The sequence below is a fragment of the Panthera uncia genome (genome assembly GCF_023721935.1).
Source record: "Panthera uncia isolate 11264 chromosome C1 unlocalized genomic scaffold, Puncia_PCG_1.0 HiC_scaffold_4, whole genome shotgun sequence".
NCBI classification, from domain to species: domain Eukaryota; kingdom Metazoa; phylum Chordata; class Mammalia; order Carnivora; family Felidae; genus Panthera; species Panthera uncia.
In genome coordinates this window covers 98,376,497-98,388,980 of record NW_026057585.1, presented here as the reverse complement: position 1 = coordinate 98,388,980, position 12,484 = coordinate 98,376,497, and the positions used below count along the sequence as shown (strand labels likewise).

Sequence of the window (12,484 nt, the reverse complement as noted above, 5' to 3'; positions counted from 1 at the left end):
CCGCTCACCACAGCTCTAGGCCCTTCTAAGAGGTGCGAATCGTAAAGGGTCCCCGATGCATGTCCCGGTGAATGTAAAACATGGGGTGACTGTGTCAGGCTGCCTCAGCAGCTAAGATACAGCAGGGAGGGACTTCTTACTACAGGGATTTCCCTTTCATGCTGCCTATTCTCACACAACCTTAAAAAGGCAACCAAAAACAGGAAATTCACTTCAGAACACTGTCAGGTTCAATGTATGCTAAACGAGCGAGGGGGTTAAGTTTGAGGAGTGACAGATCTTTATCGCAACGAGATATTTACTCATCACAAAGGGGAAAACAGTAACTGCAGTGCAAAACTGACAGGCAACACCTTAATCAGGCGATCAAAGTTAATATCACCAGATGGCGGGGGGGGGGGGGGGGGGGGGGGATCAAAGTCACCCGGGGAAGGGGGCAATGAGAAGACGGTGCTTCTGTGAGATTCCAGCCAAAGGACAGGACCTGAAACCACTCTTGGGGAAGCAGCTGCCAGCCCGGCAGAGGGACTTTCTGCAAAACAGACCCGTACTCTTCAGGGGCGCCTGGGCGGCTCGGTAGGTTGAGCGTCCGACTTCGGCTCGGGTCATGATCTCCTAGTTTGTGGGTTCGAGCCCCACTTCGGGATCTGTGCTGACAGCTCAGAGCCTGAAGCCTGCTTCGGATTCTGTGTCTCCCTCTCTCTCTCTGCCCCTCCCCTGCTCGCACCCCCCCCCCAAAAAAATAAAATAAACATTAAAAAAATTAAAACAAAACAAAAAACCCAGACCTGTAACTCTTCAAAAAAGTCAGTGTTGTGAAACACTAGGAAAGACGGGAGAACTGTTGCAGATTGAAAGAGAGTAAAGAGACCCGACAACTAAACCAAACACAAGCCCAGGTTTCCCTCTGCTGTCGGGGACATTTGCAGAAGACAAAGTCTCTGTGATGTCCACTGTCAGAGAGCATTGTTCCGTGCTGTACTGTTTTCCTGCTTTTGGAAGGTTTATGTGGTTACTTAAGAGACCATTCCTTTCTTTTGGAAACATACACTAAAGGATTTAGGGGTTCTGGGGACATCAGTTTACAACTTACTCTTTTTTTTTTTTTTTAATATTTATTTTTGAGAGGCAGAGTGTGCAGGGGGTGGGGGCAGAGAGAGAGGGAGACAGAGGATCCGAAGCAAGCTCTGCTGATAGCAGAGCCTGATGTGGGGCTTGATCTTACAGACTGTGAGATCATAACCTGAGCCCAAGTTGGCTGCTCAACCGACTAGAGCCACCCAGGCGCCCCAAGTCTCCAGCTTACTCTTAAATGGCCCCAGAAAAATAACTGCAGAGGACAAAGCAAACACGATAAAATGTTAACAATGGTGGAAATCTGGAACGTCAAAAATAAATTGTTTCATGACACCTCAATTTTTAAAATTATCGTCAGGCCAAGAGACAAGATGGGATCATAAACAGAGGACGGACCCTCTAGCCCCGAGCCTCCCATTCAAGGTTCTGTGACCTGGGGCAAGTCTCACCAGCTGTGACAGGAGGGTGACCATCCTGCCTGGCCCCTGGGTCACTGGCTAAGGAAGGGAACTGCATTTTGCAAGACGTCAGGAGCCAGATGCAGGCTTGTGATGAGCTACCGTGTCCATGAGGATAAAGTGTAAGCAGCCCTCCTCCAAAGCGGGGAAAAAAAAGTCTTTCTGTAAAGGCAACCTGGTCAGTTATTACGATGGGGTCTTGGGGGCACTGCAGGCTCTTGCTGGGAAGTGGTGTATGGGCAAGATTCTATCCCGCCTCCTGCTTTACATGGTTGCCTTCAGTTTTATAGATGGATTTTTTTCATTTATATCATACCGTTCAAAAAACACGACTTAAAGAGTTCGCAGCCAGTATCTAAAGGCTGTGTAACATTTCCGGTAGGATGCAATTTGTCATCTACTGTTCCCTGATTTTTTGGACATTCAAGTTGCTTCCAAATTCTCACACAAACTCCCCTGTATATACAGCTTTGAATGTATTTTGAATGATCTCTTTAAAGATATATAGGATCCTATAAATAGGATCAGTGGATCAAGGAGTACTTTCTATGTGGATAATTCCAGTCTACATTGCCAGTAATAATGTAGGAAAATACCTGTTTTCCTGGCATTTATTGTGTTAGTATTCTACTTCACTATTTTTTTCTAATTCAATAACAAAATGGTACCTCACTGTTAAATAATTTGCATTATTTTGAGTATGAATGGAGTAAATTTTTCCCCACATGTTTATGAACTGTTTTGACTCCGTGTCTGGATGTGTCCTCTGTCCACTTATCAGGATATCTGCTGGTTTTTTGAAAAAATCATTTCAGGGGCGCCGGACTGGCTTAGGGGGCTGAGCGTGTGACTCTTGATCTCGGGGGTCATGAGTTCAAGACCCACGCTGGGTACAGAGATTACTTAAAAATAAAATCTTTTACAAAATCATTTCATAAAAACTACAATAGACATGATCAACTGGAGGTCTGAAGAAGATTGATTTTCAGCAGTCTGAAATGGTGAAAAAGTGGATGACCGTGCAGCCTCTGTCTGAAGATGAGATTTCTCCTGCCAACAGCTCTTTAACAGTTATACGCTATTACTCCCAGGAGTGGCGCTGGAGAGGCCTTAGCAAGGTCATTAGCAAGACAGGCTGGGAGGATCTCAGTCAATAAATGAACCTGTTAGACAGGTTTTCTACCAATCCTCTTAGACCAGCCAGGAGCTAAGCACTAAGCTTCTGAAAGGGAACCCCAGAGAATAACTTGTCATTCTCCCTTCCTAGCTTGGATATAGATAATTTTCTCCTTCTCCTTCTTGTAATTTTCTTTTAAGTAGATGGATCACATTCAATGGGCAAGATGAACAATTCCCTTCTTTTCTGTGGCCAGCAAAAGGGGCTTTCTTAGGAGGCCTTTCCTAAGCATCACAGAAAACACCCCTAGGACTGAGCTGAAGGAACTCCCAACTCGGGTTCATCAGGAAATGTATCTTCTATAGGATCTGTACTAGGTTCTCTTTATCCCTTAAAAAACACATTGTAATATATATATATATATAAATATATATATATATATATATATATATATTTTTTTTTTTTTTTTTTTTTTTTTTTTTTTTTGTAAGAGGGGGAAAAAAAGAGAAGAGATTCTTGGCAAAGAAAGCCAGTCGGAGGCTCGATTTCTCAAGTACATGTGAACTCTAGTCTACATGCCAGCCACACCCAGCCAGACTGCTAAGGACTGGGTCTCTGGCCTGGACACAGAGCTCAGGGGGGTGCTGCAAGGGGAGGAAAGGCAGCCCCTGTGAGTCCCTGCAGCATCTGAGGTCCTGTCTCACTCCTTGCCAAGCTTTTGACATGAACAGCTGAGAAGCAGGCCATTTAGTTTCCCAGGGACCAGCTGGCCTTCATCCAGCAGTTCTGAGACCTAGAGGTCAAGTGACTCCTGCAGACTTGTGATCTCACTGTTGTGACACCCAGGTGACCTGTCTCTACCAAACTGCTGAGTGTCCTCAGTCCCATGGAAAGCACTCAAGTATTTAACAGAGATGTCCTATAATTAGGGCAGCACTAGGTGCACTCACTTTTTTTTAATGTTTAGTTATTTACTTTGAGAGAGAGAGAGAAGGGGGGCGGGGCAGAGAGAGGGAGAGAGAAAATCCCAAGCAGGCTCAACCTATCAGCACAGAGCCCGATGAGGGGCTCGAGCCTATGAACTGTTGAGATCATGACCTGAGCTAAAATCAAGAGTCAGATGCTCAGCTGACTGGGGCACCCAGGCGCCGCAGTATTTGGTGCTCTTATCTGGGAGAGGAAAAAGGGCAAACAAGCCCTATAAGATCCCGGCCTTGGGTGCAGCACGGGACACCATCAGATGTCAGAATCTTGAAATTACACCAGGAAGGCGTAGGTGAGGGTGACCTAATGAGACGCTTCAATGCCAGGGCAGGGCACCGCCTGGGCTTCCTCTACTCCCATACACTCCAGGCAGCTGGGGGCCCTCTTCCAGACCAGTTTCTGCCACTGACCTCACCCTCAGAGATGCCGAACCCTACGAAGTCAAGATGGTCTGGGTCTAGAGACGAGCAAAGACAAAATAATGAAGATGGTCCTTTGCAAATCTTACAGCTGAGACACTGCAGGTAGCAGGGGGCAGCTAGCCTGGGAGTGGCTGAACGCATCACACCTCCTGTGGCACGGGGTGGGGGCTGGGAGCAGCCGCCCTCTCCAGCCTGGAGCCCAACCTAACTCATCTCTCTGCCTGGGAACGAGGCGCTTTTCCCCAAGGGCAGCAGAGATGGCCAGAACTTAGGGAAGGCGTAAGGTGTCTTCCAAGTTACGAGGGCCGAGCTCTGGCCCCACCCCCACCCCCGCCCTCCAAGGGGCTGCGCTGAGGCACCCAACTCGCTGGGAGGCTCGGGCCAGGGCAGGCAGGAAGGGGCGCCCTCGGCGCTGACGCTCAGGACAGGTCCAACCTCTCCACCCGCATCGTCCCGCTGGCCCCGGGGCTGCCCCCTAACATGAGCAGACACGATCTGCCGGGCCCCCCGCCAGGGGTCCGACCGGGACGCGGGCGCCACAAGGGCGCGAGGGCCCCAGAGGCAGCAGGCAGGGCCCAGGCGGGGGGGGGTCGGGAACTCGAGCGAAGCGGCGCCGTTGTCACCCACCTGACCACGTGGAAGGCCCAGAGCAGGCGGCCGGTCCGAGGCCCGCGCGCCGAGCGGACGATGCTCAGGTACAGGTAGAGGGCGATGGCCACGGTCCAGAAGAAGGAGCTGGTGTTGGCGAAGGTGGAGAGCGCGCCCTGCAGCACGCAGTCCCACGAGGGGCCCGCGAAGTCCTGCAGCACCCCGTAGAAGTAGGAGGCGGCCGAGAGCAGGTCGGCCAGCGACAGGAAGAGCAGCAGGCGCCGTGCCCGGCTGCGCAGGTCGGGCCACAGGGCGTGCGTGGCCACCAGCAGGCCCGAGCCGAGCGCGGAGAGCGCGCACGACAGCAGCACCACGGCGCGCTCCGACGGCACCAGCTCGGTGGGCGGCGCGGGCGGCGGCATGGCCCGGCGGGCAGGGGGCCGGGGCCGCGGCGCCGCGGGGACAGAGGCCGGGCCGCGCGTGCGGCCGCCGCCGCCGCCGTCTGGGCACCGACGCGCCCACAGCTCGCGCCCGGACCCCTCCCGGTCCCTCCGGGTCAGCGGCCCCGGCCCCGCCCCTTCGCACCACCCCCGCGCCCTCCACGCTCCGCCCCGTGGCCCGCAGGTCCCGTTCCCGCCCCGCCCAGGTCCCAGCATCTCGCCCCGCCCTCACGCCCCGCCCCCGCGCCCTCACGCCCCGCCCCGTGGCCCCCAAGCGCCGTCCGAGACCCAGCGCCCGGACCCCGAGCCACGCCCCCACGCCCTCTAGGCTCCACCCCGTGGCTCCCGGGTCCCCTGCCGCGTCCCCGCGCCCCGCCCGGGCACCCTCCTCCCCGCCCCCTACGCCAGGGCTACCCCTGCTCCAGCCAGATGGCTAGGACACCCTGTCCTGGACGGGGAAGGACTGGCATTTCTAGGGCTACTATTACCTTCCTTCCTTGCAGCCAGCTTGTGTGCGGAGTGTGTGGTGGGTGGCGGAGGGAGGCATTCTTTCCACTAGTAACAGAAACAACGGTGGAGGACGAGCCTCATTCCTCATACAGTGGGTACCCAGAGCGTTCGCAGGACAGGGATGGTTGCTTTGGGCAAGGGGTGTTTTCATTTTTTCTGGCAATGAGCACGCGATTTTTTAAAGTTAAGATTACTAGGGTTTGGTTTGGTTTTTTTCATGAAACACTAATTCCTGATTTGCTGGTTTTACTTTTTGGAACATTTCGTGTTTTTAAAAATTGAGATACCAATTACCTGCCATCAAATTGGCCCTTTGAAGCGTACCGTCCCGTAGTTTACGGTATATTCACAAGTCTGTGCAACCATCATTATCTAATTCCACATTTCATCACCTCAAAATGAAACTGTTAGCAGTCGTTGCCGACCTCTCCCTCCCCTCCGCTCCAGGCAATCACTAACCTACTTTCTGTGTCTATGGATTTGCTTGTTCTGGGCATTCACATAGATGCAATCAGATAGTAAGTTGTCTTTGGGGACTGGTTTCTTCCACGTGGCATGTTTTCAAGGTTCATCCACATTGCAGCATGTTATCAATTATGTTGATAGCCCACTTTCCAGCTACTTTGAATAATGCTGTTACAAACATCTGCGCACAGGTTTTTGGGTGGACACATGTTCTCAATTCTTTGGGGTATGTACCTAGGAAGACAACTGCTGGTCATATGGTTACTCTGTGTCCAACTTTTTGAGGGACTGCCAGACTGTTATTCAAAGTGGCTACAGCTTTTTATATTCCTACAGCGATGCAGGAGGGTTCCAACGTCTCTCCACTTTCCTGACACTTTTTATTATGTCTTTTTGATTCTAGCTCTCCTAGTGGTATCTCGTCGTGGCTTTGCTTTGCATTTCTCTAGTAAATAGCGATGTGGCTCTTCGTGTGCTGGTTGATTCTTTGCATATCTTTGTTGGAGAAATGACTATTCAATTCCCTTGGCTATCCTTTTGGGCACTGAGGGGTTGGAGTTCTTTATATTTCTAGATCTTAGACTCTAACCAGATATATGACTTCACAAAAATTTCCTCCCCTTCTGTGTGTTGTCTTTTCACTTTGATAGTTTACTTTTGCAGCACAAAAGTTTTTATTTTGACAATGTCCAATTTCCCCCTTTGCTTGCTGTGTTTTTGGTGTTGTATCCAAGTGCCTGCTGCCTAATCCCTGCTCATGAAGATTCACACCTGTATTTCCTTCCTTCCCAGCACAACAGAATATTTTGGTTACTGTAGCTTTGTAGTAAGTTTCCAAATGGGGAAGTGTGAGTCCTCCAACGTTGTTTTTCTTTTTTAATATTATTTTGGCTGTTTGGGGCCCCCTGCAATGCCATATTAATTTGAGAAGCAATTTTTTCATTGCTACAAAAAAAAAAAAAAGTCAGCTGGGATTTTTATAGGGATTCCTTTGAATCTGTATATAAATTGGGGGGATAACGCCATCTTTTTAATGTTTATTTTTTATTTTTCAGAGAGAGTGCAAGCAGGGCAGGGTCAGAGGTGGGGGTGGGGGTGGGAAGGGGCCCCAAAGGGGGCTCTGCACTGACAGCAGGGAGCCTGATGTGGGGCTTGAACTCACAAACCAAACCATGAGATCACGACCTGAGCTGAAGTTGGACGCTCAACTGGCTGAGCCACCCAGGTGCCCCTGGATAATGCTCTTTTAATATTAAATCCTCTTATCCATGTACATGGGATGTCTTTCCATTTATTTAGAGTGCCCTTAATTTCCTTCCATGAAGTTTTTATAGTTTTCGGTATACACTAGATTTGCTTTTACATTTGATTCATAAAAGGTAAAGATTATCATAGGCATAGACCTTTTTGTATCTAACTTTTAAAAACACCGTGTTCTGAAATACGCACACTGAAAACTAAAATGCAAAGTACGATCGAATAATTATACAACAAATACCCACCCAGAGCAAGAAATAGAACATTTCCAGCACACCAGAAACCTCCCCCCAAACCTTTTTTTCCCCTTCGCTCATTTCCTTGCTTTTTACAAAACCACTCATGTATGCATCCCTAAACAAAATGGTATATACAGCTTGCCTGTCTTGAACTTTGTGTCAATGGAATCACAACCTATCTTCCCTTTGTGTCTTCTATTTTTTGCTCTGTGTTATTTTTGTGAGACTCACCACGTTCTTCTCACACAAAGCTGCTGTTCGTTTTCATCACTGTATAGTATTTCATCGTATGACCAATATATTTACCCATTCTACTGCTCTTCCAGGTCTGGGCTATTCCTAGCAAGGCTGGAATGAGCATACGTTCTTTCTTTAATCAGAAAAAAATTTACTAAAAACAATTCTCCGAAGCTTGAGCAAACATCTTCAGGGACTTTGCTCCGCAGAGCTGGTTTCCTTCTGAGTCACTTCAGAAGGCCCTGACCTCCTCCTGAGAGGACCCCAGATAATGAACAGCCCCTGGCAGAGGTTGCTGTCAATGAAGCCTCTCAGCTTTTTACTGAGATGAATAGTTTTAAGCTTGGATTGTGCAAGCAGCCCTGGACTTTGGCATGAGGCTGGGCAAGAAAGAGCCCAGAATGGACTGCCCCCACCCCCACCCCACCCCCCAACCCGCCAAGACCAGAGTCATTTAATCCCTTGGGTATTTGGGGGAGGAAGACAGACGGGACAGGTCTGGCAAGCTGCTGCTCTAGACTGACTACGTCTTTCCTGCTTTACTGAGATGACAGCCCTTTGCCCACCATCCCAGGAGAGCATCTGGCCATTCTGCAGGCAAGTCTGATCAGGTGATGGCTTGGTTTTCTTTGCACCGGGGAACAACGTTCAAAGAACATTCAGACTTCCCACTATAGGGAAAAGGGGGGAAAGCCACACAACGATATAGCTTCAAATCACTTCAAATTAAGCTTACGGAGTATTTTCCACAATCTGAGCTCCCTGACGTTGCCCCGTGGGTCCGGGCATTGAGCAGGAAGGAAGACGCACGGGTGCCAGGTGGCTGGGTGGTTTTAAGCCACTTAGTGTGTTCTCCACCAAAAGGAACCAGCGACTCCTGGCCCCATGCCTCTCAGTAGAGCTCCTGGGCTCTCTGCTTCTCCTATCCCAGGGGTGCTGGGCCCCCAGAGAGGCCTGACCCGGAGAGCGGGAGACCCAGAGAAGCTTCAGGCTCCAGGCTGCCATCGACGGTTCCTACCCCGTGGGGAATGGGATGTCCCATTGGCCACATTTTCCATTCCTGGTCTCCCAGCCCTGCCTCCCGCTCCTCCTCCTTGGGCGAACTGGTAAGAAACTCAGATGGAGTCTTCTTTTGACCCCAAGTCGCCACTCCAGAGTCTGCGCCAGGCAAGCTGGCCGTTGTCTGCTGCTGCACCTACAAGGTCCTGGCGCATGGCGACAGCCTTCCCTGCACCACAACTGCCTGACTGCAGGTCGAGGGGTCAAGAAGCCCAGAGGCCCCGTAACCACAGCCAGTGGCCCCAAGGGCAGACTGGCTTTGACTTGCTTCTCCTCTGTCTTCCCACCCCAGCCACGGCACAAGATCCTCCTCCTTGGACAGCTGCCAGAGGGGTGACAGGGGACACCTGGGTGGCTCAGTCGGTTAAGCATCCGACTTTGGCTCAGGTCATAATCTTGCGGTCCATGAATTCGAGCCCCGCGTCGGGCTCTGTGCTGGCAGCTCGGAGCCTGGAGCCTGCTTCGGATTCTGTGTTTCCCTCTCTCTCTCTCTCTCTCTCTAACCCCTCCCTTGCTTACGCACGTGCTCGCTCTCTCAAAAAACAAACAAACAAACAAACAAACAAAAACCATTAAAAGGGGTGACAAGCTGCTGTTTCGAAATCAGAGGAGCCCTACACGATTTTCTGAGCTTTCACACCAACCCGAATAACAAGCCACGTTAAGTGACCTGAAAACTAGAACAGAAGGGGGACTATTCCTTACGTTGCTGGTAGAAATGCGGGCTGGCCACCTTTCTCATTTCCCTGTGTGGAAGTGAACATGGTCTTGAGCCTTCCCTACCCGGGTACCACAGTGAGCCATGGCCCTGGAGGAGGAACCCGGCCCATACGGCCCCGCTCCGTACTCCCCCACATCCAGCTCCCCCAGAGGAGGTGGTGCAACCCTTGGCATGCTCCCGCGACCGTTGGGCAGTTGAAAGACGGGGACAAGGCTGACCAGCCACGGCCTCTTCCCTCTTCAAGGAGCAGCACCTAGTGGGTGTGTGTTCCTACAGAAGCCCTTGTGTCTCCATGGAACGTGTTCATTTTTTTTTTCAATGTTTTATTTATTTTTGAGAGATAGAGTGTGCAAGCAGGGGAGGGGCAGAGAGAGAGAAAGAGACACAGGATCCGAAGCAGGCTGCAGGCTCCAGGCTCCGAGCTGTCAGCACAGAGCCCGACAGGGGGCTCGAACCCACGAACGGTGAGATCGTGACCTTGAGCCAAAGTCAGACGCTTAACCCACCGAGCCACCCAGGCGTCCCTCAGTGGGATGTTTAAACGCTCTGCCAACACCTTGAACCTCGCCCCTCCCCACCCCAGAGCTCTGAAGGCTGCCCACCACCCCCTCCCCCACTTGCTGAGTACCCAGCCCTCCTGCCTGCAGAAACCCTGAGGGCCTGTTTTGAGGAGGCCCCCCCCAGTTGGTCCCCCCCCCACACACTGCGGTCCCCCCATGCCTGGATCCGTTAAAGACCACTGGAGGGAGAAAGGCTGTTTTCCTCTATGCCTCTCCTTGGGCATGCATTTTGCAGGTGGCACTGCCTTCAAGTACACTGTTGGCCCCAGGAGAGAGGTCTTTGGGTACAGTGAAGACCCGAGTTCTAACCTTGCACCTATGTCCTGACCCCAGCTGGTGGGCAGCATCTTTTTAATGTGCATCTATTTTTGAGAGAGAGAGAGAGAAAGAGAGAGAGAGAGAGAGAGAGAGAGAGAGAGCACGAGTGGGGGAGGGGCAAAGAGGGAGGGGAACCGAGGACCCCAAGTGGGCTCTGTGCTGACTCAGGCCTCGAACTCATGGACTGTAAGATCATGACCTGAGCCAAAGTCGGGCACTTAACCGACTGAACCACCCAGGTGCCCCTGGTGGGCAGCATTCTAAAGACCACCCCCGCCCCACCCCCCCATCAAAATTCCTGTCCCCTGGTTATTTGTTTTTAAAAAAAAAATTTTTTTTTTTAACATTTAATTATTTTTGAGACGGAGAGAGACAGAGCATGAACAGGGGAGGGGCAGAGAGAGAGGGAGACACAGAATCTGAAACAGGCTCCAGGCTCTGAGCACAGAGCCCGATGCGGGGCTCGAACCCACGGACTGTGAGATCATGACCTGAGCCTAAGTGGGACGCTTAACCGACCAAGCCACCCAGGCGCCCCCCACTGGTTATTTCATCAAACGCTAATCCAGGTGCTGCTGTGAGGGTAGTTTGAAGATGTGATTGAAGGCCTAAGGTTGTGGACTGAATGCTGGTCCCTCTATCCTCCCGAACCCCTCAAGTCCACATGAAGTCCTAGCCCTCAAGCTTAATGATCGGATTAGGAAGTGGGCCTTTGCAAGGTGATTAGGTTTAGATGAGGTCATGAGGTTGGGGCCGTGTGATGGGATTTGTGACCTTATAAGCAGAGACACCAGACGCTTGCTTCCTCTCTCTCGGCCAGGGAAGGTTACGGCAAAAGGCGGCCTTCTACAAGCCAGGAAGCGGGTTCTCTCCAGGAACCAAATCTGCCAGCACCTCGGTCTGGGACTTCAGTCTCCAGAAGCGTGAGAAATCAAGGTCTATTAAGCCGCCCAGTCTGTGGCATTTTGTCACAGCGGCCCGGCGCCGACGGGCTCAGCGGATCTCAGGACAACGGACGATCCAGGTTGGCCTGGCCCCATCAGGAGACCCCTTTACAGGAAGCGAGTTTTTCTTGGCGAGTAGCAAAAGAGGAAGTCAGAGAAATGTGAAGGGCAGGGGAGATTCCTATGAAGGGGCTCTGACGTGGGGATCCCGCCGTCCACTGTCATGAGTGGGACTGTGAACGTGGGAAGGTGAGGCCGTGGCTGCTAGCAAGTGAGGGCCATCCGAACCCACAGCCACCTGCACAGGGAGCTGAGAACACGGCCGGCCGGCGCGGGGCGTGCGAGACCCAGAGCAGGAGACCCAGTCTGTGAATCACACAACAGACTTCTTTAAAAATAAATACATAAATAAAATTGTGTTTTAACGTTTGTTTTTTGGGGCGGGGAGGGGCAGAGAGAGAGAGGGAGACGCAGAATCGGAAGCAGGCTCCAGGCTCCGAGCTGTAAGCACAAAGCCCGGCGTGGGGCTCGAACTCACAAACCTTGAGATCGTGACCGGAGCTGAAACTGGTCGCTTAACTTACCGAGCCGCCCAGGCGCCCCCGGCAGACTTCTGACCTACAGACACCGTGAGAGAATAAACTGGTGTGAATACACAACCAAGTGTGTGTAATTTGTTACACACGGATAGCAAACCGATACACCGCATGACCTAAAAGGGGCCACTTAACCTTTCTAAACCTCCGGTGCCTCGTCCAGGAAATATGGGCAGAAGCTTCACAGGGTTGTTGTGAATACGGGGCTATTTGGGCGTATGGACAGAGCCCTGGCCTCGGGTCCAGGAGGCCAAAATTTTCTAGCTGTGCCACCTCGAGTGAGCTATTTAACTTCTCTGACACTCCGCTTCTCCATCTCCAGAATGGAGCCACCGACAGCTATTTCCTTGGTAATGGGGTAGCAGCTGGGCACGCGGCCACCCGGCCAGAGACTACTTTCCCAGAACCCCTTGCAACTAGGTGTGGTCATGTGACGAGGCCTCCCGACAAATGGTGAGTGGAGTAGAGGCAGTGGGCTTCTTCTGGGCATGG

General features: G+C 51.7%; 1 protein-coding gene across 2 annotated transcripts in view; it reads right to left on the bottom strand.

The window, feature by feature from the left end:
- The window catches only part of GPR157 (G protein-coupled receptor 157), a 19,547-nt gene extending 14,463 nt beyond the window's left edge, over nt 1-5,084 (bottom strand). Inside the window, exon 1 of one of the 2 annotated variants that reach the window (XM_049618845.1) lies at nt 4,686-5,084. In XM_049618845.1, the coding sequence (XP_049474802.1) occupies nt 4,686-5,068 (383 nt within the window). In that variant the 5' untranslated portion in view covers nt 5,069-5,084. The remainder of the gene's footprint in view (nt 1-4,685) is intronic. The other variant, XM_049618844.1, reaches the window with a different exon arrangement.
- Between the last annotated feature and the right edge of the window lie 7,400 nt (nt 5,085-12,484).